Source organism: Vulpes lagopus, chromosome 11 (genome assembly GCF_018345385.1).
Source record: "Vulpes lagopus strain Blue_001 chromosome 11, ASM1834538v1, whole genome shotgun sequence".
Classification (NCBI taxonomy): Eukaryota; Metazoa; Chordata; class Mammalia; order Carnivora; family Canidae; genus Vulpes; species Vulpes lagopus.
This window is the reverse complement of record NC_054834.1, coordinates 71,189,458-71,214,751: the sequence shown is the minus strand read 5'-3', so window position 1 is coordinate 71,214,751 and position 25,294 is coordinate 71,189,458. Positions and strand designations below refer to the sequence as shown.

Below are 25,294 nucleotides of genomic sequence, written 5' to 3'. Positions count from 1 at the left end.
ATCAATGGTCTTATTGGATGGAAAGCAGGCTTTTGAGATGACAACCGGTGTATAAGGAGCCTGGGCAGATGCCTGTTCTGGGAGCATCTATACTGAGGCGCTGTTTCTATATTGTCAGCTCAGCTCCAGAGCTTGGGGGCAGGGGTGTCAGTCGTGGATGCCTACAGGTGGGTGCAAAGGCAGCAGCCACCATCGGGGCCGCACCCCATGATGACCCAGTAGGTGGAGACCCAAAGCAAAAAGGTCTGTGAGTGGCAACACAGGTGCAGTCAGCTGAGGGCCTACTGTGTGCCTGGCATGGGATTCCTGGCAGGGAACAAGCCGGATGTGGTCCCCGTCCTTATCTTAGAATCAGATAATAAAATAAGCACGTGTAATAGATCATTACATGAATGATCTAATCTGGAGGAGAATCATGATCAACAGGCAGCCGTGGCCACAAAGAACTGGCCAGAGTCCAGTTTGGATGAAGGGATATGGGTAGAGCTGAAATTCAGAGAGGAGCTTGGGGAGAGCAGGAGATGAAGTGGGGCGCTGGGTGGAGCCTGTCATGCAGGGTCTCATAGGCCAGGAGTCTGGCCTCGATGCTAACCCCACTGTGGGGCCAGGATATGTTCCAGGCATAAATAGGATAGGTAGTAGGGGCAATAGAATTGATATTTGGGGTCTTTTGAAAGACCCGCTTTCATCTAGCTGCTGGGGTAGAAACAGAATTGTAGATGGAAGAAGCAGAAGCAAAGACGCCCACTGGGAGGCTACTGCACTTGTCCATGAACACGGTGATGGAATGTGAGCCTGAGTGGAGACAGTGGAAATGGAGAGAAGTGGGGTAGATGTATCAGTTGGATTTTGGAAACTAGAGATTGGACATGACTGGCTGATGGCTTGGAAATGGGGTATCAGAATAGGAACAATTGCAGCTGACACTTGGTGTTTCTGGTTGGGACCCTGGGTAGATCATGGAAAAGGATAGAAATCTGGTGCTTGGGAAGTTGGGGGCTCTGGTATTAGACACACAGCATAAGAAGAGGCCTGTGGGACCCCCTGGGAGTGGCGGCTAGGCAGCTGGATGCAGAGGCTAGGGTCTAATGAATTAGAGGTAAGAATGTGGAGGTGAGCATACACAGCCTCACAGTCCAAGAGTAATAGGGCCAGTGGCCAGTCCCAGGTGTGGTGGTCAGGTGAGAAACAGGAACATGGAACCGACTCTGCTAAGACCCCACCTACCAGGACCCCAGATGCAGCAGGAGATGAGCCACCAGCTTGTGATCATGATGGGTGAGCAGAGGCTGCTCCGCAGGACTCACAGAGGTCAGGGACACATGTACGATGGACAGAGGCACTCGAGTGGGGCTTTTTCAGCCCGAGGAAATCTCAGAACCTTGAATGCTATCACACCCCAGTGATAAATCTGACAAGAGCACACAAGGTAGATGTGAAAGGCAACACTTTTTACCCAAAAGCAAAAAGATCTTTTGGAGACATGCAGTAGGTGATGAGGACTTGGGTCAGGAGGGGATGGCCTGTGGTCAGCGATGCCCTTCCTGGTCACTGTCTCAGCTGGCCCAGGCCCTGACTCCACTGATGCCACTCACCCAGGTGCCCCGCACACAGTGTGGCCTCAGCCTGACCAATCAAGGGCCAGGAGGTCCTGCACCAGCCATGAGCATCCTCTACCTGGTCCCCTCAGATACCAGTGAACTCGCACCCCAACCAACATACAAGCTATAAAAGCACGTACTCTTGGGGGGTTTCCTTTTCTCTGAGGCTCAGCCACTTGCTCCTAGGACCACGGCTTCCTTTTCAGGATCCCAACAAGTCTTGAGTTTGACTGAAGCTGGTGTAAACGTGGTGGCCTCCAGACACCAGCCTGCTCCGTCTCTGGCACTTCGGGCAGGAGACACAGGGAAAAGGCACCAAACACCTCATTTTAGCTTCTCAGTACCAACCATCAGGAGTTCTGTGGATCAAACTGTGCTGCCCCAAATTTAAATGTTGGAGTCCTAACCCCCAGCACCTCAGGATGTGACCTTATCTGTAAATAGGGTCCCGTAGGGAGGCTGTCAAGTTAAAATGCAGTCACAAAGGTGGGCCTTAGACCACCATGGCTGGTGCCCTTGCAAAGAAAGGAGACCTGGACGTGGACAGATATACAGACAGAATGTCATGTGAACATGAGGACAGCCGTTGTAAGCCAAGGACCAGCCTGGAAGAGGCCCTTCCCCACCAGCCTCAGAAGGACCCATGCTGCCAACACCTGCATCATGGACTTCCAGCTTTCAAGACTGATGGACACTCAGTTTCTGCTGTTTAAAGACTTCGGTCTGCGGCACTTGGCTAGGGCAGCCCTAACAACCAACATAAGGAACCACAGCGAAGAGGTGCAGCTGCCTCCCCTCAACCTCAGCGCCCCATCCTGACACCTTGGCAAGGGTAAGATTATGCCCAGACATCACACTGTCCTCAAGCTTGCATCACAGAGATGGCTGAGGGAACAGGTGCTTCCAAATGGCCCACCCCGTGGGGAGAGCAAAACCCAGCTCTGTTGCTGTGGCAACCCTGCTGGGACTCCTGCCATTTGCACAATGGAACTGGGGGTGTGGGGTGTGGACAAAGAAAATGGGGAGGAAGATGAGGAAGATAGGCGCGTTGGGGCAAAAACCAAAAAAAGCAAAAAAGAAGGTTAAAAAAAACCCGGCTTCAGATTGTCTTGTGCCCATGCATGTCTGCAGAGCTCCATGGACAGCCGCTGTGTGCTCAGCAACGTCCACAGTTGAAGTGATGGTGGCTCAGGCCCTGGTCCCTCATGTCAGATGGGCCAGCTGAGGCCCCGACGAGACAGGTGTCCTGGGCAAGGTAGCCCAGCGACCTGGAGAATTCTCAGCATAAAGCCAGATGCTTAGGAGAGGGCCTTAGTCCCTGCAATGAACTGAGTGTGCCCCCCTGAGTTCTTAGCCTGAAGCCCCAACCCCATTATGACGGTATTCAGAGGTGGGGTTTCTGGACGCGATTAGGTTGGGAGGGTAGAGCCCTAATGAATGGGCATAGCGCTCTTATAAAGAGGCCGGCTAGCCAGCTCACTTCCCTCCCTCCACGAGAGGCACTAGAAGTGGGCTCTGGGCACGTCAGGAAGCTGGCTGGACCATGCCCACACTCTGAGCCCGGACCCCCAGCCTCCAGAGCTAGAGAAATAGATTTCTGTTATTTATGAGCCACCTCGTCCGTGGTACTTTGTCATGGCAGCCGTTAAGACAACCTTCCTTTGAGGCCCCTGGAGGGCATTCGAGAGGTCCCTGAGAGGCTGGGGAAGGCTGGGGGAGTCAGACCACAGCCCCACCAAGGGCACCCCAACAGATGGAATTTCTAACCCCAGGTCTAGCTCACGGGCACACGGAGAAACAATGATACGGGAACGATGGTGCAGAACTGGAGAGCTAAATTTAGCCTGACAAAGAGTCTACCGCGTGTGAACATAGAATGTCCCTATTCTGAAGGGACACAGAGAAAGGACCACAGGCCTGCATGACTAATTTATCTGCAAGTACGTGAACTCAGGCAGTGAGTGATGAACTCAGGCACAGTTAAGTAGACTCAGGCAGCAGGTAAATGAACACAGGCGGTGGGTAAGCGAACTTGGGCAGTGGGTAAGTGAACATAGGTAGCGGGTAAGTGAACTCAGGCAGGGAGTAATGAACTCAGCAGGTAAGTGAACTCAAGCAGCAGGTAATGTGAGCTCGGGCAGCAGCTAAGTGGGCTCGGCAGCACGTAAGTGAACTCAGGCAGCTGGTAAGTGAATTCGGGCAGGGAGTAATGAACACAGGCAGCAGGTAAGTGGGCTCGGTTGCGGGTAAGTGAACTTGGGCGCCGGGTAAATGAATTCGGGCAGCGGGTAAATGGGCTTGGGCAGTGGGTAAGTGGGCTTGGGGAGCAGGTAACTGAACTCGGGCAGCTGGTAGGTGAACTCGAGCAGCGGGTAAGTGGGCTTGGGCAGTGGGTAAATGAGCTCGGGCAGTCCTCCCTGAGAAAGCACAAAAGCTGTCAGCAGGACACCTGCATAGAGCCCAGCATGATGAGAAGTGGCTTCCTCACCCCAACAACCCTGCAGAGTTTGGATTTTCAACATTTAGAGAGACGTAGCAACTGGCCACCCAGCAAAGATGAGGCCTTCAGTGCGATCCCTACCTTTTCCTAAAGTCTGACATTTCTACCCCAACCTGCTTTCCCTGTCCATACATTCTCTATGATAATGTGATAACATCTCAGTTCACTCATCTGCAAACTTTCTGCTTGTTATTTTAAAATCAATGAAAATAAATTTTCTTTTGAAATAATTCAAGCACACTTAACAGAAAAGATTAATTCATGTAAATACAATAAGTGTAATAAATCCATTCCAATTAACCTGCCATTTTACTATGCCAAAAAAAGGAACCAGTAAGAAAATTAAAATACCACTTAAAAAAAGGACATTCCACCCACACGTGGAGCTGTCCAAGCAGAAAGCACACCTGGAGGCTGCTAGAGCAGGAAACCCTGTGGCTTCTACTCAGCTTCATGTGTCTGCGGAATACGGGGCGCTCCCAAATGGCCCGGCGTGCCCAGGCCTGCGCCTCACTGGCCACCTGCAACTTGGGGGGGCTTGCTGTTCCCCCACGGCTCCGCCTGCCTTGGCCACAGGTGGGGACCCCTGGGTGGGCAGGAGGCAGGCTCCAAAGACAGAAGCACGCGTCTTTGGGTTTGCCCTGGAGGCCCCTGGAGATGGCTGGCATGGCCCTGACACAGCGGGACAAGAAGCGATCTTCCGACACTAAGCCCTATCACAGTCTCTGGTGAGCCCGACTGTTCATTCCTTTGCTCACTCATTCCCAGAACCTGAATGCCTGCCCTGGGTCAGGTGCGACCCTGCCCCGAGTTTCTGTGGTCCCCATCTCAGCATGGGCTTCACCCCGGCTCTGTCCCTGCAGCTACAGTGATGTGGGATGCGGGACACAGGGTTGGAGGGGGTGGTCCTCTACTGTCCTTGAGCCCCTGCAGCCATCAGCACGTCCGAGATGAATCCCCTGCCCTGTCTGAAAGGCGCGGGGTGGACTCCATTTCCTGGATGAGCTTCTCCCACCCCCAACACGAGGGATTGGTCTGGGCACACGAAGCTCTCAGGTCTACACCCTCCTGGTAAAACACTGGCACCAACGTCAGATGGCACAGCCGGTTGCTTCCTGCCAACTGGAGAGCCGGAGCAGACGACAACTTGGAGAACACATCCTGTTGCTTCATTTTGGCACCAAATGGGGAGAGATGGCTTTAGAGGAGTGGAGACACAGAGAAGGGAAGGCAGGAGCCCCAATCCACCTCTGGGGAACTGGGTAATTAGCCTTGAAGGCCGAGGTTGCGCCAGAGCCACCAGAGCCGAGGCCAAACCAAGACAGGAAACGGGACGAGAGAGCAGATGAGACCAGGAGTCATTTAGGAGGGAGCATTTGGCCACAAAGAGTTCTGAAGTGTTTCCGGCTGATTTCCCAGGAAGTCAAGATGACAACTGGCCGTGTTGCCCAGCGTACATACCCCTGGCTAGCCGCCGCACCACGGATCTGGGGAGCCCAGCGGGCGCGCGGGGAGCAGAATCTCCTAAGTAGTAGCTCAGCAGGAATGACTTTCTTTATCCCTTCATGAAAGGAACCAGAAACAAGCCAGCAAACCAGCAGGAGATTCGGGCCATCGCTTAAGGTCTGTCTGCGCTTACGTTTTTCTGTGTCTAGCTGGCAAAGTATCAGCCCCACCCCCGGGCACACTCAGCACACGCTCTCACACGAGGACCCCTTACCAAGGGAGAACGGAGCCCCACTTCCACGTGGGCGTGGAGGCCGACAGCAGGTCCAGGGGCCGGGCCAAGTTTCCAGCAACGGAGGGACCAGAGGGCACCTGCTGGAGGGGCGTGGGCAGGCCGCTGAGGTCGGAACAGGACACACAGCCACCCAGGCTGCTCATTCCTGGCCCACGGGCCATAAACGCCTCCGGAGGCCACTGGCCCAGGAGTGAGGGGCAAACACAGCCACGTGGCCTCCGGAGAACAGAGCCTGGAGATCTGCGGTCACTGCCACCGAGCTCAGAGCCCACCGGACACCCACACCTGACATCTGCTCAGCCACAGGGTCACTGTTCCGTGACCCCTTCTCCCACTCGGACTTCATCGCCGACACCTCTGTGACATTTCCTGGGAAGGGCACTGAGTATCGAGCACCGGGCGCCCCAGGGACACAGCTGGTGGGCTTTGGGGCAGCGCCTGCCCCTCCTGCAATGGCTGGACCCCGTCCTGCCGCCCCACCTGGTTTCCCGTACCACCAGCGGACATGTCACCACTGAGTTCCACAGCGACCACTGCCTCCCCTGGAACCGGTCGGTGTCACTGCTGGGCGGTCAGTGGGGTGGAATTAGCTCACGTGGGCCACCCTTGCTGCTCATGGGGGCCACCACACATGCCCTCTCCATCCTGGGCATCCGGCAGCCTCACTGAGAAGTCACACAGAAAGCAGGGTAGGGAGAGCTCTCCTTGTCTGGCAAATACTCTGGTTTCTCAGTCTCAGCAGTGTACACGGTCAAGGGGCTTCCAGATGAGGGGGTGCCTCACGCAAGAACCCCACCTGCTCAGGGTCAGGGCGATGCACACACATGACCAGAAGTTGTACAGTCAGTCCCCGCCCTGTACCGTCTACAATAATTCAGCCAAGTTATGGGAAAAAAATCCCAAGACTCGGTTTCTCCATCTGTAAAGTGGGAGTAAAACTGTAACAATGATGAGTCTTTCCAGCACCACTACCTCAAGCCAGGCAGGAAATCCTCGCCTGTCTGCAACCAATCAACTGATTGTTATTTATCCCTGTGATACAGAAAAGGCAGCTACAACACAGAGAGGTTAAACAACTTGTCTAAGGTCACACAGCCCGTAAATGGCAGGGTCAAGATGCAAACCGAGAGAATGGGCTCCAGGATCCGTGCACGCAGCCTGTGTGTAGAGCTGTGCTATGCGCACTCCCAGCTGTGTGTACAATCAACGCATCAGAGGACAGGAACAACCTCACAGCAACCACCTGTGCCAGGTCTAGGTTGTCACATCAGGATGGGACTCCAGGGCAGAAAGTCTTATCCTTAGCAGGCCCCTTCCACAGAGCTGCCCGACTCTTACCCGGGATGCCAGTATCCAGGGACCACGGGCAGGGGGCTCCCAAGGGCAGAGGCTGAGTCCAGGTGGGCATCAAGTATTATTGGCTGAGCTGTGTCCCCCTGTAATGGATCTGTTTAAGCCTGAATCCCCAGAAGCTACAAATGTGACTGTATTTGGAGATGAGGCCTTTAAACCGGTGGTTAAGGTAACATGAGGTCACTGGGGAGGCCCTGAGCCAGTGTGAGCTGGGTCCTTAAAGGAAGAGGGGATCAGGACAAAGACACATACAGAGGGAAAACCCCGTGAGGACCCAGGGAGAGCATAGCCGTCCACACACACCGGCAGAGAGGCCCCAGGGGGGACCCCGCCTGCCGCAGCTGGACCTCAGGCTTCAGCCTCCAGGACCAGGAGAAAGAATAAATGTCTGTGGTTTCAGTCTCTGCCCACCCCCCAGCCCCTCGGGTGTGGGATGGCAGCCCAAGCTACCAACACACTGCAGAACCCCACAACCTAGACCATCCTCCAGACCAGCAGCAATCCACAGGGACCTGTGCCTGCAGGTCAGGGGCAGGGGATGCATCAGCCTGCAATTATTCACCCTCCGGGGCTGCAGACTTCAGGGGGCTCACCGCAGAGATGATCAACGCTTCCAGACCACCCTGGCACTAGGAAGGGCTGCAGTGGGCCTGCCACCTGGGTGCCCAGCCCAGCCACAGGGTGCCTCGTGGCATGTGGGCGTCCTGCCTGCCCTGCCCTCAGCCTGTCCCAGGGCGCCCTCCTCACACTAAGTCCACATCTCTCTCTAGTGGAGGCCATGAGTCCCAGCAGCCTCACCCTTGTGCCCCCAGCCTCACCCCACAGAGGGCCCAACACATTTGCTGAATAAGCTCCGGCATGAAAAGACAGGACAGAGGGATCTAAGAGTAAATACAACAGTGTGCCCGATAGGAAGAGAAGAAACCCCAAAGATGGCAAACTCCAGACACTCTCACCACTCTTGGGGTCCTGCAGGCCTTAGTAGGAACTGGGGAGCGTGGGGGGCAGGAGAGGGCTGGGGGGAGTTTAGGATGCACAGTCGGAGAGGCAAAGTCCTCACCTGAACTTGACTGGGAGATTCTCTGAAGGCACCTGTGATTCTATATAAGATTTCCATTAATATTTAAAGCGAAGATAGACCCCATCCTACATGGCAACACCATCTTGAAAGGAGCCTTCAAAACACTTAAAAGGTAGACACGGGGTTATTTTTAGATTAAGAGCCCTTTTTTCTTTTTAAAGATTTTATTTATTCATTCATGAGAGACACAGAGAGAGAGAGAGAGAGGCAGAGACACAGGCAGAGGGAGAAGCAGGCTCCACGCAGGGAGCCCGATGTGGGACTCGATCCGGGACTCCAGGATCACTCCCTGGGCCGAAGGCAGGCGCTTAACTGCTGAGCCATCCAGGGATCCCCAAGAACCCTTTTGTTCATTCAACAAATGCAGATTCACAGCACCACCTGGGAAAGTCAAGGGGCCGGGGCTGTTTTGGTATTTTGGAGTTGCGCGGCTTTGTACCCGGAACATGGGGCAGGGGCTGTATGTGATGTCCCACGGCTGGTGGGCCCGGGCAGGGCCCTGTAACTAGTGTCAGGAGCATTCCTGCTGCGGATGCACGCATGATCCTACTAAGTAGATAAATAGAGACTATAAATAGATTCAAATCGGTTCAGGTCACATCCGACTGCCAATGAATTATGAAAAAGCTTTCACTTTCGAAATCCTTTTTCGAATAAAGGGTATGGATCCTGCATCTGTCTGCTGGCCGTCAGGTTGGCTGATGTGCTCGGCATGCATGTGGGGAGAGGAGGGGACCAGGGGAGTGGTGACAGTTTGTGGCAGGGACGGGATATACAGAGGGAAGCACAAACCTGTGGGTGCTGAGGAGAGACATAGGGGAGAGGCTGTGAGGTGGGGGCCCATATGGGGGAGGAGAGGGGACCACAGTCCTTCTTGGAAGGGCATGCAGGCCACTAGTGTGCCAAGTGGCTCCACGGAGAGAGGAGACACACCTGCACACATGGGTGCCCTCCACAGACCATGGTGCACGGGGCCACAAGCCACCTGGAATGATGACCTGTCCCCGGGCCACATTCACACCAACTTTGTGCTGTGTCTCCTCAGAGCCCTGACACCTGTGGATCACTTCTTCCATTCTCAGCTTGGCCAATTAGAGGTTGATGGGTAGCAACTCTCACCACTTGCTATCCTAATAGTCACAGGGCTCCTTTGCTTGGTGCTGAAATCTGAGGCTATGCATGAACCTGGCAAAGTGCTTGGGATCTCACAGTTTACCCAAAAGAAGGGAGCAGTAGAAGACACCCTGAAGAACCCCATTCCTAAGGCCAGGATGGGCACATTTCTACTGCTTATCCCCTCTCTATATGCCTACTTCCATGACCCCATTCAGTCCAAGGCATTAGAAAGGTTGAAGGTGGTCACAGGCGTCTACAGAAAGGGGAGACATGGAGATTGCCCTGTAGTCCATGGGGTACACCCGCCTTCCAGAATGCAGAGCCTCCAAGGAAGGTGAAACCTGCAGTGCGGACCAACCTCCTTTACAGGATAATGCCTGTGTCTCCCCCAAACAAAGAACCATTGCCATGACAACCGCGGCATCCCACAACTCCACCACTATTCTGAGACACTAAGCCACGAGCTTTACTTTTAAACGAATTTGATAAAATTTGCCTGGAAAATGTTAACATTCCCTGACAAAAGTGGTGAGCACCAGAAGGAGAAACGTGTTCCAACAGCTGACACAAAGCTCCCAGGGACGGTCTCTGCTCAGAGGCAAGAGGACGCGATGGCCGGAGACACTTCTAACGGGAGCAAAACACGGAAAGGGACATGCAGGGTTCGGGCCAGAAGCGGACAGGGTCCCCAGCCCCTCGGCCAGTGGCTCGGGGCAGGTGGAAGACGCTGCCAGCATCTGGGGCTCTTCCAGAGAGTCGCCAGGCACATCTGCCCCGGGCACTTCTCTTCTCCGGAGTCACTGCCAAGAACCTGACGGAGGGCAGTGCCTCCAGCTGCCACCTGAACCAACCTCCTCGCTTTCTGTAAAGGAGAAAGCCCAACGCAGAGATGCTCTCAATTGCCCCCACCCTCTGCTGGTTCATGAGCAACTTCGCTGTTGTTCATCAGTATCTCACAGGATTAGGATGCTCCGTGGTGACACCAAGGAGGAGACAGACTTGGGTTTGTTCCCAGGACAAGCGGCCTGAGCCAGCCTGCTCAGTGTCAGGGGCCGGCCAGCCACTAGAGAGATGGCGTGGCCTAGGGAGGGGGCGGGAGGCGAGGCTTCCATACAAAGCTTGCTTTTGGCACAATGAGGAACATATATACACCTGTATGTCTCGCTCAGCCTACAGCAAGCTCTGCTGGGCAGTTCGCACCCAGGACGCAGCCATCCCCACATCTGGGTGGCAGCAATGACATTCTGAGACAATCCAACAAAGGCTGTGTGTAGAGGCGGGCCATCCCATCCTGGAGGCCACCCCAACGCCCTGACTGCCTCTTGGCCTGAGACACCTAGACGCTGACCAAGGCCCTCGCCACCCAGGCCTTGCAGGATCCCAGAAGGACTCAGCCCCCTCTGTGCCAGCTCCAGGGGCAAGAAGGAGGGTCGTCCACCTGCAAGCCATCCAGCCGGGTGAACGGCTCAGAACCCCATGAGGTTCTAGCAGTTGGCACAAGCCTGGCCCCCAGGAGAAACCAGCAAATGCTGCGTGCCTGCCCCCAGCCACACAATCTTGTCTTCTCTCTTCCTCAGCAATATTTTAATTTCTGTCACGCGCCCCAAAAGGAATACTGATAATTCATGACAAAAGGAGCAAAACGTGGTGTCTTTACACTGTTTCCCCTCCTGGAGCACATCCCCATCAAATCTGTCCTCCATGAGCTGGATGGACAAGGAGAGGCAGAGGCAGGACACCTGTGCCTGAACCCCGACCTCACACCGGCAAGCAGTATGTGACCTTGGCTCAGCTGCTGAGACTCCCGAGCTGAATTTCTATAGTAACCGCCTACCGTGTCCGCCAGCGTGTGTCACCCGCCCTTCGGTTCCCTCCCGCCACCTGCAGGATGGCCAGAACTGAAGCAAGGCCCCACCGCAAAGGGGAGGGTTCGGCTGCTTGCCAGGCTCGGGCGTGGTTCTGCACCTCCGGCTCACGTGGTTTGCCCTGTTTTGTCTTTCCAGCTCTGCCTCGGAGGACCCCAATGGACCCCCCCAAAGGCTTGGGGCTCTTCCCTGTGGTTCCCTTGGAGATGCCCCATCCTCAGTGGCCTCACGGGTCCCAGCCGATGGCCTCAAGGACAGGAGCATACGTACATCGGAATCTACGTTTTGTGCCTGGACCCGGCTGGGGAGGACCTACACTCATCACCCCGTGAGCCCAGATGAGATGGCTTCCTCTTCTTCTGCCTCATTTCTGCCACCCGCTGCTGCTTCATTAGCTCCCCGATGTGTCCCTTCTGGCTTGGCTAAAATCGGCAGCACTCGTGTGCACACATGTACGAATTCTCCTTCCTCTGACGAAAACCCTCCGAAAGTCTCTCCACGTATGCGTATTGGAAACCAGAATAGAAACCTTTTCTGCATTCAACTGAATTCCACCCCACAGAGTCTTCCAAGTCCTCAGCTCTGGTTATGAGGCTCAGACACTCAAACCCCGTGAAGAACTTCAGGTGGGGGAGGGGGTGCTGGCTTCCCTCTAGGCTCAGCCCCAATCAAAAAAGAATCCCAAATTCAGCAGCGGCTCACGTCTGTAGGGCTGCTGGGACCCGGACAGACGCTGGGCTGGCCCAAGATCACATAGGATATTGGAACGCAGGGTCCTTCTGGCACTTGGTGAAATGTTTTGTTTTTGCTTTTGTTTTTGGTTTTCGAGGTTCTACAAGACGGCTGCCTTTGCAAGTTAACGAAAATTAAGATTTCTACCACTATTCCTGGACACTGCTACTGTGGCTCTATGCAACAAAGACCAGAAATTCTGGGGTGAGTGACTTTCTCAGGCTCCCTGAGCAAATGGGTCCTGAACAGGACTCCAGGGTCCAGGGGAGGGACCGCCCTCCTGGCGTCATGACGCTGGCCGAATCCAGGCCCTGTGTGGGGTCCTTCGACGGTACCAAGCCTGGTGCGTCAGAGACACTGCTGCGGAAGGTCATAGGTGGCAGGGTCATAGCTGAGCCCAAAGGCATTCCAGCACCATCGCTGTAATGTAAAGGACCCTTCTGGCATCCGAGAGTAGCCAGATGTTTGGGATGCTGCCGCCCACCGGAGTTTCACTGCGGGGCAGTCCATCTGCTCTATTCCTCATTAGTAAGTATTCACCACACAGCCCTCCAACAAAATTTAAGGCCCCAGAGCTGAGTGCGCCAGGTGCCAAGGACGGGGGACCCCAGAACCTGGTATCTGGAGCTCCCCATCCAGCCCACGGGATAAAATCTGCACCCCCATTTCTGTGAAATGAGCCACTACTCTGATTGACAAAAGGTACGTCCAGCAAATGGGTGTCAGGGCCCGGGGACAACTGCAGATACCATGGGGGTGGGGGTGGGGGTGGGGGTGGGGGGAACCAGTGGACGAACTGCAAGGGTCTCTAAGGAAAGGTGGGGAGATGGGCAAAGCTGCTCTGGGAAGGGGGCAGCTTAAACACAAGATAGGTGAGCAGGTGGGACCGCGGCTGTCTGGCCCGCACGGAAGGGGCTGGAAAAAGAGAAGGCTGGCTGGACTGGTAAGTGGGGCCCCAGAGGACCAGGGGCTTCTGTGGGCTCCACACTGGTCACCCGACATGGACTTGGTCTCAGAGTGGCCCAGAGGCACACACCTGGGTGAACAGGGGCCATTCTGCTCTGGGTTTGGTTCTTTGCCCCCACGAGGTGGGAGGAGCCGCCTAGGAAAAGCCCCTGCCTGGCCCTCTGGTGCATTGACTTCCTGCCCACCCAGCATGGGGACTCGATGACAGGCACCTGGCTCAGCAGCATGCTTCCCAGCATTGCTCTCACTCAGGCAGGTGCAGGATCCACAGGGGCAGCCTGGGTTTCCGGGGGATCTGGGAGGCAATGCTGGACTCTATCACGTTGAGTCCGTCACCTCTAGAAAACGACGACTCCTGAAAACACCTTCAGAGTCTATTGCTTTCACGGAGAAGACTGGGGGTGGGGGCACATCTTACAGACAGCAGCTAACGTCCACGGAGTGGACTGTCCTCTCCTGAGGAGGCCCCACCAGGCTCTCTGTCCAGAGCGGGGAGGTGGAAGGCGAGGAGAGTTCCAGAACTCTAGACCTTCAGCTTTACTGGGTCCTTTGTAAAAAATGCACCAAATTCCTCACGGTGAAGTAGAAGTTTAAAACCTCACACCAAACCCCTCACCCCCAGAGGGACATACCAAGGACCGGAGTTCAGAGACATGTCAGGGGCATGCAGGAGGGCGAGAAGGGGGAGGAAAGGCGAGCTCCAGTGCACAGGGAAGAAGGGGCGGCTTCCATGAGCAGGTGGGAAGCCCGGGGGACAGGCCTGTGCAGGGGAGCCAGGGGAGCCCTCCTATTCACATCCTACAAGCAGCGGATTGCTCTCCTCTCAGAGCATAGGGACGCTGGTTTTCCTGGATGAAACAGCTCCGAGATAAAGACCACTGTGGCCGCAGCCCAGGGCTGCCCTCTTCAGAGGGTCCTGGTGCCACTGCTGCGGACTCAGATGGGAGCTGGAGATGGAGCATCAACGGGACGCAGAATGGGGCTGGGGCGACTGGGGTCCTCAGTGCGGACGTGGGTTTGGGCAGGTGGGCAGACCCCGGAACCTGCTGATGAAGTCAGCCAAGGGCGCTGGGGTGGACTGGGGACAGACATCCCCCAGGGCCTCGTACATGGCGGCGGTGGCTCATCCATGGGAGGGCCTCCTCTGGGCTGGGGGCCGATGGCCCAGTTCTGGGGAGCACGGGAGGGGAGCTACCTCTCTGACCCCCACGAGGCAGAAGTGCAAACATGTGGGGGAAGCCCACTCTGACCGCTCCAACAGGGACGGGAACCTGGGGGGGACGGGCTGTTGGAGGCCTCGTGAGGACCTAGAACTCGGGCGGCTGGTGGTGCACAGGGTTAAGGACGGCATCACACACAGCAAGGGTGGCTCTGAAGCCAGGGGCCTGGGTCCAAACCCCAGCCCTGTTACTGCCCTCTGACCCGACGTGTGACATGCGCCAGGGCTCTGGAAACCTCATTCGCCTCATCTGTAAATGGGGGACAGTGACCGTGCCACCTTCCTGTGGGGCTGGCACCGTGGGCCCATAAGAGGCACTAGTGCAACGTGGGCACGAACAGGCCCTGAACTGCATTAGCTGTTTTTGTTGTCTGGATCAAGATAGCCTGTTGCCTCCTCCTCCAGGAAGCCATCCAGACTCTTGGTCCATTGGGATTTGGGATCCCCATAACTTGGACTTCTGCCTCACCCCATCCGTCTCACAGCCACAGACCTTCTCCATCAGCAGGGAGCCAATGGCTGCAAGTCCAGCTCCTCAGCTAGTACAGTGTCCTGTCCCTGCTGACCCCAGGGCCTCCATCAGGAGTGTAGTCTGGGCAGGAGGAGAATGACATGGTGTGGTAAAAAGCTGAATCCAAGCCAAGAGGCCAAGGGGGCAGGAAAGGGGGCAGGAGGAGGGCTGCAGGAGGCAGGACAGAGCCACAAGGCCAGGGACCCCGGGACACACTTCACCTCCCTCTGGGACACATACCAGCGGCACAGCTGCAGGTGGAGGATACAGTGGGCAACCAGAACCGCCTGGACGTGGGCTGAGGCGTGAGCCTGGGTGGTGTGGTAAGGTCAGACGGAGGACTGGGGGCCCCGGGAGGACAAGCAGGGCAGGTGCAGGACAGCGGGCACAGCGAGCAGAAGGGAGCCCACACCTGTCTTGGTGCACAGCTGGACCATGGTGGTCGTCATCACAGGCTAGGGCCCCGGCAGGAGCCAGAGGCACACGAGGCCAGAGGCGAGCAATCAGAAGCAAAACTCGGAGCCAGAGCCCTTGTATCGTGCCCAGTGAGTACTGGGGAGCCAGGGAGGGGCCTCCCACCTACGGCCAGGCACACCCCAGTTCCTACAGGAGGCCGCTGGGGCTCGTCAGGTCCGCAAGACGTTCACACAGATGCAAGGCCTGTTTACCTTTGCGCGTGAGCTCTTCCAAGGGACTCCCATGCACAAACACTTCCGTGTGGCTTTCATACCTGCTGGATGTGGTGGGAGCATAACCACCACCCAAACGGGAGAAAACATGCTTCGCATTTTCTCCAGAACTTAGTCCGGAGGCTTCCCCACTTCGGAAAACCTGGCTGCTGATGGCGGAGCACACTTCGTGCCACAGCTGCCGGAGGGGCTCTCGGATTTGACGGGACCCAGCAGGACGCAGTGTGTCCTCCAGGCAGGACACCTGCTCACACTCACGGGAGCACAGACCATGGCATCACCCATTCTGCTCTCCCCACCACCCTGCTCCTTTATGGGATGACGAGGGGTGTCATGCCGATCTTACAGACGATGTGGGCGTGTGTTAGATCCCATGATCTACAAATTTCACAGGATGCTACAAGCTATTTTGTATCAAAAGAGCTGGGGGTCTGATGTGGTCGGAGGTCAGTGGACAAGGACATGTTCACACTGAAAGGGATTCTTCAGTGCCTATGTGGCTGAGGATCTGGGACAGACAGTGAGTCTCTGGGGCTTCCACCGTGCTGCTGGGGACAGAGTGGGGTAGGGCTTTTCCCCAGAGGCTCAAGCTGCCTCAAAACAGGAGTCAAATAACCAGGAGAGGCTCAGGTTTGGGGAACAGTTCCACCCAGAGGATGGAAGGAGCAGACATGTGGGCAGGTGGGAGGATTTGCTGGGCATCTCTGGAGAGGATCCACTCTCCAGCAGCCACATGTGTCCACTGCATGCGGGACAGCGGGGCCAGGGCCTCTGTGGGCCCATCGCCAGCCCCAGCCTCCCTCGGGCACCATTCAGAGGCCCACAGCATGCCTGAGCGGGCCAAGAGCCTGCAGGGGGGTGGATGCCGGTGAACTCCAAGACAGAACACGGCAAAGGAAGACAGGACATGTGGAAACATGCAGGCCCGGGAGGTCAAGGCTTCGTGCCCCTGCCGCAGCTCTCAGGACAAAGACTAGTGTCCCTGGGAGGGCACAGAACACAGCATTTGGAATGGCCAGAGACCTCGGTGGATTCCCACGTCCACCTCCCTGGACAGCGGTGCCAGAAGACGGCCACACGAGAAACCCCATCCCAACAGAATACATGTGCAACTTGTGGCTGTCCCAAACAGGGTGTCACCTTAGCTCATGTCCCGGCAGGTCCACTCTGGGTTTGGATCTGGGGATAAAAGTTCTACAGCGATAGGTACACAGAAGGTGGGGGCGGCGGGGGGGAGGTGCAGGGGGTACCGCAGCTGCAAGCACTCCACCAGCAGGCAGGAAAAGAGGGACGGGGATGAGCCCAGAGCAGGACGGCCGCAGCCCACAGCTCCCGCGCAGGGAGGGTGTCCCGCTCGCGCAGGCGGGGACCTCGGAGCACAGCCCGCACATACTGCACGGCGCCTGCAGCCCCGCGGAGGCCAGAGACACAGGAACAGAGTCACCATGACGGGTGACGGCAGTGGGCTGCTCACATCCGCTCTGGCTGCAGTCCGCTGGGGCTTTATCATGTCTCCCTCCCCTGCAGCTTGCTCTGGGGATCCAGACAGCAGCTGTGTGATTGCCACCCCATACTATAGCGAAAGCACCAGCCTGGCTTTCCTTGACCAGGCACCTCCTTAATGGCTTGTAAAGGGGAGACTCGGCACTGCCGACCCCAGCCAATCCGATCTGATGAAAAAGCTGGGAATGGGGGGGGTTTCCCCAGGACCTGCTGGCCCCACATGAAAACACACAGGGTCCCCCGTGTCTCATGGTAAGTGGCACCTTTTACAGTCAAAATGCCAGGAAAACGGAATGCTGCTTTCAAATCAGATCTGGTTTATTTCACAGCAGGTGAGATCTACCGAACAGGTTATTTAAAAGAAAAAAAAAAAAGAATCGCCGCTCAAGATCAGCATGGGTCTTACTTACCTCCTCTCTCTCGCACACCGCCCCCCACCCACACACAAATATTACATTCAGAAATCTGTTTGAAAACACCACCCCCTATCCATCATCTGTACATATCGGACGCGCAATTATACGGGCACGCGGTCTCGAAACCTAGCAACGGTAACCACGTCGTCCTGAGTCGGCTACCCAGACACCCAGACTCACACATCAGCTCAATGTGCTTCATCTCGAAACACAAAACCCCCTCGCTCCTCTCTCCATAGCTGCGGAAGGACAAGATGTATGAAAACAAACCTTGTTCAGCTGAAGAAGAACAACCCATGCCATTCAGCGCATCTGACAGTGCATCTCCCCACCAAGCCGGGCAAAACACAAAAATAACAAACACTGGAAAAAATGGGTTATCCCAGTGCAAAGCTTATCAGCTTGCAACATGCTTAATGATTACACGACTGTTTCGGACACAAGCTCCCCAGCCTCCCCGGCAGCCTTGCTATGGGGACCTCCGTCCTACAGAAGCCAACGCGAATGCCCCATGGCAAAGCCTGGAAGACCCCGTGGGCTCGTGGGCTTGGCCACAGCTAAACCCTGCAGGACAGCAAGCGGGGATTAACGTCGGTGCTGGCGGTGGCTTTTAAACCATCGCTTTCTCCGAGTTGGCAGATAAAATCACCAAATGGAAATCACATTTAATTTTTTAAAGAGGAAGAGACTTCAGGAAAAAAAAAAGAAAAAGAAAAAAAAGAAAGAGCCACAGCATCACAGTAGCAGCATGCACGCCGGCCGGTTGTGAGCAGAACGTTTCACGACAAGATGTAATCTCCCTTTTAAAGGGATAGACTTGCATCCACACGGCACGCTGGATCCATCTCCTGATGCTGCAGACCTCGGAATACCCGTTAATCACCTTACTGCTTTTCAACATGATTCCTGTCTTCCCCGAGAGCCACATCGGAGCATCCTAAGTGCCCTGACGTCTTGGTGGTGTGCTTCTGTGTCCGGAAAATAAAGGACCTGTCGCTCTGAGTCGGGGCGGGGGGTGAGGGGGGGTCCTGCTATTTGATGGTTTAAAGGAGCTTCTGAGAAAGGCATCGCCGACTAGGTAAGTCAGGAAAATGTTTTGTGCTGCAGTTTGCTCGCTCTGAAGCATTGACAGCGACCCCACGTCCTCCCACTCCCAGCCTGGAATTTTGGGGATCCTTCCACCATATTTATATTCAGAAATGCAGACAAAGGGGAGTCTTATCCTCAGTTCTTCTGTCTGAAGTCCTGACCCATGAGGCTGGTTCTCCAAAAGGGTGTCCCAGCCCCACTAAGTGTCTAAAAAACAAAACTCTGTGGGCTGGTCCTGATGCCGGGGAGGCAAGGGTCACCAGCCTCGAGTTCAGGACACACGTCCCCATCTCCCACATTTCTCCAATTCTGTTGGAGAGCAGTAAGTCAAGATTTAATGCAGATCATAAAACAGAAACAGCCCCATCCCAGCCCCTCCAGCACCCTTGCCATGGTTCTGGAGGTGGACAGGAACAGACAAAGGACACATGGGGACAAGTTGAAGCCCTCCAGAAATCACACTGGACACCTACCACCCAAGAGTCCAGAGCAGACGGGAGAGTGGCCTTGATCTGGACAGATTGTGACAGCACCCTCACAGGTCTAGAGGATGAGGGTCAGGGAGCTGAGCCACAGGAGCTGGAATTGGAGAGCCACGTGGCCACAGAGCCTCACCAACAGCACCTGAGACACCCTCACTCTAACACGGCTCCAGAACTAGCTGGTGGAAAGGCCGAAAACACTGCCCCAGTGCAACCCGCTGCCCACGCATCCTCTCCCCATGCCCCCATGAGCTCTGTGCCCCCAGACTCAGAGCAAGCTCGGGAGGGATAAGACATCACTACTCAGGCAAACACGTCCAATCCAGGGGCCCATCTGCCCATAACATGTGCTCTGCTCCTTGACAACCATGACCAGGTGTGGGGAAAGCAGGTTGTTGTTTCAAGAAGAGAGGGGGAGAGGAGGAGCTTAGAGTGGGAACACACGCAGTTCGTGTGCTCATTCACCCAACAGGCATTTACTGAGGGCCTACTATGTGCGGGCACTGTGGGGAAGGCAGACACCACCTGTCTTTGCAGAGATGACAGCCTCAGGAAGACAATCCTATGGCAACGTGAGTGTCCTCAGTAGTGGTTGACGTGGACCCAAAAACACATGCCTGGATCCTAATCTCTGGATCAATTTAGGAATCCCAAGATGAGAGCATCCTGGATTTAGGGTAGGCGCTAAATACAAAGATGTGCATCCTTATCAGAGAAAGCAGAGGGCATCTGAGAATGGACGCAGAGAGCAGGCTGTGCAGCCACGGCAGGGACAGGAGCCACACCAACAACCCCAGGCCACCATCAGAACCGGCGAGAGGCCATGATGGACCAACCCTGCCAACACCTCGCCGCTGCACATCTGACTTCCAGAATGGTAGCAGGATAAATCTTGCTTGTTTTGTGCCGCCTAGCTAGTGGCATCTCTCTACAGCAGCCCCAGGACACTAGCCGTGGCGCATCCTCACATTCCGAACCAGCCCGCTGGAGGTGAGGGGTTCTGAGAAGCAGAGATGGGGCTGGTACTTGGATGTCCAGCCTCAGAATGCGGGAAGGACATACAATGGTGGCCACAGATGCCACCCCAGGCTCCCAGGTCAGGGTCCCTCGGAGGTGGCCCTGGGTGTCTGTGCTCTAGGAAGTTTGGCACATGCTGCCGGGCAATGGGGAGGTTTGAGTTGATAACTCAGAGTCAGGAACAGGAATGGGGTCCCAAGCTCTGTCTTGGGGATCGACTGCCAGCAGCCCAGAAGATGCACCGGGGGACAGGTGAGGGTAGAAAAACAGCCAGGGTGGCCGGGGGCCAGGACATGGGGAAACAGGTGGATGAAACAATCCAAGAGGAAAAGTGAAAGGAAGAGTGTACTCTTCTGAAGTCATGTGCCTTCTCCTGAAGGAGGCAACTGATCAGTAGCCTGCCCTGTCTGAGAGGGGCCACAGGGTCTGCAGGGGACTTTTGCTCTGGAACCCGGGGCAGGGCAACAAGGAGGGCATCGCCCCTGTGGTCCACACCTCCTAATGCGCCAGGCCTCGGATGCATGAAGGTCTCTCAATTCCAAAATTGGCACAGGGCCTGCACAGGAGAAGGTGCTCGATGAACAGTTGTCCTGAAAAGCAGTTATGGAGGGTGACAGCCCTGGCACCTGGTACCAGCTAGTTCAGGCAGCCCGAGGGCCTCTCTCAGGAGGTTCCAGCACATCAGACTGTGTTAAACCACAGAGCGAAGGAAAACGATGTTCCCTCTGTAGCCAGCAGCAGACGGCTTTGCTCAGGACGCGTGACTTCTCCAGATGGGAAGGCACCGGGGCACCTCTGCTGGAGTCCTGGGCTGACAACGTCTCAGGTATCCGAGCCAGGACTTCCCCAGGGCGACCTCAGAGAGGGGACTCTGTACCCCATGTGTCCTCTTCCCTCCTGCTCTGGGTACCCCCCACGAGAGCCACACAGAGGCGGCATCCTTGATCTGCAAGCTCCCTCCATGATCCTGGGGTGCAGGGGCACAGCCAGGGGATGGCGTGAGGTGGTAGAGTGGAGTGTGGACATCAAGGAAGAGTCAGGATATGGGGCGGACACCGTCCTTAGGCGGGAGATCACCTGGGCTGAGGGTGAGGCCATGGGCCTTCAGGAACTCCATCTAAAAGGGAACGCCCCCTGAATGAGGACGAGCAGCTGGCATGCCCCCTGCTGTAAGCCTTCGCAGGCACGGCGTGGGGGGCTGGTCCTCCTAGACTCCACCACACAGGGCATCTATCCTCCTGCGTGGGATCTGCCCTCCTGCACAGGATCTGCTCTCCTGCACAGGATCACCATCATATACAGGATCCACCCTCCTGCATGGGATCCTCCCCTCCTGCACAGGATCCACTGTCATGCACAAGATCTACCCTCCTGCATGGGATCACCATCATATACAAGATCTACCCTCCTCACGGCACAGGGTGCTGTCCCTCCTAGACTCCACCACAGATGCAGAAGGGCATCTGTCCTTCTGCACGAGATCCACTCCCCTGCATGGGATCCACTCTCCTGCGTAGGATCCACCCTCGTGTACAGGATCTACCCTCCTGTCCAGCGCAGAGTGCCATCCTGCCCAGGCTCCCCACCATACATGGCATCTGCCCTCCTGCCCAGGATGCACCCTCCTGCATGGGATCCTCCCCTCCTACACAGGATCTACTGTCATGCGCAAGATCTACCTTCCTGCACGGGATCTGCCCTCGTACATGGGATCCACCCTTGCGCACAGGATCCACTTCCTCATGGCCCGGGGTGCCACCCTGCCCAGGCTCCCCACCACACATATGACATCTGCTCCCCTCCAGGAACAAGGGCAGATGCAGGTGATGGTGACCACAGGGCAGAGGTTCAGTGAGCACAGGGCTGAACGGGGTTTTACGCTGGACTGACAGCTCCAGTGAATCAGTGCACCGAGGGATAACTCTGCCCACAAAGGACCCAGAGGCTCTGTGCGCCCTGGTGCCAATTTGCTAGTTCAGTCAGACCCTTCATCAGAAGACTCACAGGAAAGGAGAGGTCTCTTTTTTCCCTTCCTGGGAGATGCTGAAGGGACCCTGCAGGAAGCACAGATTTCCGTACCATCCCTGCCCTGGGGGGCACACAGTGGAAAGCCCATGGTGTAGGTAACAAGAGGTGCTGACTCCTGCCTCGGTTCATCGTAAAAGCAGGCCCTGTGTCTTCACGGAGCTCCCGGTGGGCTTGCAAAGGTACAGAGCCAAAGGTGTCAGGCCTTGTCCCCATGCCAAGAGACATGGAAGCTGCACCAGGCACGTGTCAGCAGGGGCTGCCCTTTGTAGTTTAAATAAACCACGGGCCAGGATGGGTGAGTCGTGATGAAAACATATTCACCTTACAGACAGGCACTCCTTTTGTAATAAGAAAAACAAGTGGGGCAGCCCTGGTGGCGCAGCGGTTTAGTGCCGTCTGCAGCCTGGGGTGTGGTCCTGGAGACCTGGGATTGAGTCTCATGTCGGGTTCCCTGCGTGGAGCCTGCTTCTCCCTCTGCCTATGTCTCTGCCCCTCTCTCTCTGAATAAATAAGTAAATAAATCTTAAAAAAAAAAAAAAGAAAAGAAAAGAAAAAGAAAAAGAAGTGGCTCAACTAGTATGGAGCTGTCTGCATCCCTTACAGGGAAGCTCGGTACATCTCCAAATGGAGGAGACAGGAATCTCCCTCCTCTTTGTTTTAAAATCAACTTGGTACCTCAAGGCACTTGGCAGTTAGCAAGGACGACAGCGCAGTGGCTGGTGCTCATATTGGTAGTGGGGCAGGCAGGGTCCCAGAGGTCTCTCGGCCCCCTTCCCGGAGCCAGGGCAGGGTGCGGCCCCATCAAGGCCAGCTCTCAGAGCAGTCAGGAGGGCAACCCCGGGCTTGCTGCACCCACAACCAGCTCCCCTCAGGAGGCCCTGCGGTGGTGGGTGGGGCCTGCACATGCTCCCTGCCCCTCCCGGACGGCGTGCCCTGCTCTAAACTCCACTTCCCACCACAGCAGCCGATACCCTCAGACCTCAAGCCAACCCCATCCCACTGTGCTGCTCTGTTGTGCTGGGGATGTGGCAGGAAGGGAGCTGCTGGCACCTCATGGGCTCAGCCCATTCCCTAAATTGCGTGGCGGACACGAAGTCAGCAATCTTTAGGACGTGCTCACAGAGGTGCTGGTGCAGCCTAGCTGGAGGCCCAGGTCTCAGAGCAATGCAGCCCTTTGCCCTGGTTCACAGGAGGGACCCGTGTTGGCATCAGACGCGGCCCCCGGGAGGCCCTGATGTACTGCACAGGGTGCTGGATGACGCAAGCAAAGCATCTGCCTCTGCATCCTTGCACAATTCTCAGACCCAAGGAGGGTACCAGCCACACACTGAACATGGTAAAGACTTGATAAAGACTTGACAGCCAGACAGGTAGTTTCCCTCTCCCCCAACACCAAACACGGGGTGAGGGCCACAAGCAGTAAGACACAGATGCCATCCAGCCACCTTTCCAGGTGCATTCGAGCCTGCCGCCCACCCCATCAACGGATTGGCACCGACTTCGAAAGCTCACCACTGCTGGTCCACTGGGACTGCTCCCCGCTGCAGGTCCTGTGCAGGCCCGGGGCCGGAGGAAACAGGCCAGCGGGCTCTTCGGAGATGCAAGACTGGGCCCAGCCGCCCGCAGGGCAATGGGACAGAGGAGGAGCCCCAGACACGGTCCTCCTGGATGGCATAAGGGGTACTAGAAAGGGGAATGGTCATGAGCGCCACTGCGGGGGCAGAAGAATGGCCTCAGAGCCGGGGGTCAGGGGTCCCACCGGGTCTCTGCTCTGCCTCATGTGGCCATCTCTTAGTTTAAATGAGAGTGTGTACTGTACAGAATCTTCCAACAGACCCGCCTAGGCTAGCCGCAGATTCGTCCCACACACCAGGTGGACGACAGTGACCGACACGCACCGCATGCCATGAGTCACGGACACATGAGCACGAAGATGGAAACGTGGCTAGGACCACGCTTCCGTGAGGTTCTGTTAAACACGGGCCCTGGGCCAGTCTCGTGAGGATGCGAGGAGGCGGGGAGCGTCCGCCCACCCGACGGAGCCCTGCGTCCCCGAGCCCACTCACCAATGTCCGTCTCCTTGTGGTTCTTGATGTACTCCGCCAGTTCGAAGTTGCCGGCTATGATCGCCACCTGCAAGAGCGGACATGGCGTTAACGAGGCAGCCACACGGCACGGCCCTTCGCACCCGTCCACACCCCCGATGGCCTCGCCGCAGCAGGGCACACTCACGGCCCCCTGGTTTTGAAGCAAGAGATGTTCGGTTTTATTCAGATATAATGGACACACAACGCTGTGTGAGTTTCAAGTGCACAACGTTAACGACTCAACATACAAAGAAGGCGGGAAGAGAGCTGTGAGGTTACGCAACACGTCACCTCTTGTAGATACAAGAACCTTCTTTCCCTGTGATGACAACGTTTGGGATCAATCATCTCAGCAATTTCCCAGTGCACAGCAGGGTCCGCGCCAATCACCATCCGTGTTGCCACAAATGGCAGGAACAGTCACAGCTCTTTAAACGGCAGCCACAGAATCCATCAGCCCTCAAACCCGCAGAGTCAAACACCACGTTGGACCCCCTCTAGCCCCACCGCTGTGTCATGAGAAGAGGCTCTCATTCTGCAAGAACCTACAGGAGAACGTGCCTCTGCCCAGAAGCCCGCCGCAGGGGCCACCTGCACAGCAGCGGGGCGCTCAGTGACCTGTACGCCCACCAGGCACACCCGGGAGCCCCGTCCTCCCCATAGCAAGAAGGGAATCTGCTTCTCCAAAAAGTACCTAAAGCTCTTCATCAGATTTCAGTTCAGCAGGAAAGATTCCAGCCCTGCATGCGTGCAGAACAGTAGGGCAACACTGTGGGAAGTGGTCCCGACCCGGGCCCGACAGACCCATGAGCTAAAGCAATAAGGCCTGGCGGGGGACCCCAGGGAGACCAGAACCCACATGGGCAGGGCTCCCGGCACCATCAGTCGACACCCGCGGGGGCGTCAGCCTGCACACACACACACACACATCTATGGTCGGGTGACTTTCAGGGACAGTGGGGGCAGGGGAGGCTTTATTTGAAAAACCTGGTTTCCCAGAGAAGACATCCGGCCTCAAGCCTGCAGCCTCCCCTGCCAGTCTCCCCACTGCCCTACAGATTTCAAGCTTGCAGCCCCCATGGCCACGTGAGCCAGCTCCTCACAAGAAGCCCCTTGAATGTATGTTTCTGCCCATCTGGCCCACTGCCCTGGAGTGCCCTGGACCAATGCCACTCAGTGCAGAGGCCGGGGGGCCACACAGCTACAGGCACCACGGATCCCAGACCTCTGCCCTGGGGAGTGATGTTGGCTTCCACTCCTGGGCACCACCTCCTACTGCCCTCCAATGATGCCTCCCG

At 56.3% G+C, this 25,294-nt stretch overlaps 1 protein-coding gene across 6 annotated transcripts in view; it reads right to left on the bottom strand.

The window, feature by feature from the left end:
* SHANK2 (SH3 and multiple ankyrin repeat domains 2) overlaps positions 1-25,294 on the bottom strand; it is a 509,567-nt gene that overhangs the window by 307,739 nt on the left and 176,534 nt on the right. For all 6 annotated transcript variants that reach the window (XM_041774022.1, XM_041774021.1, XM_041774024.1 and 3 more), the window contains one exon: positions 23,976-24,042. In XM_041774022.1, the coding sequence (XP_041629956.1) occupies positions 23,976-24,042 (67 nt within the window). The remainder of the gene's footprint in view (positions 1-23,975; positions 24,043-25,294) is intronic.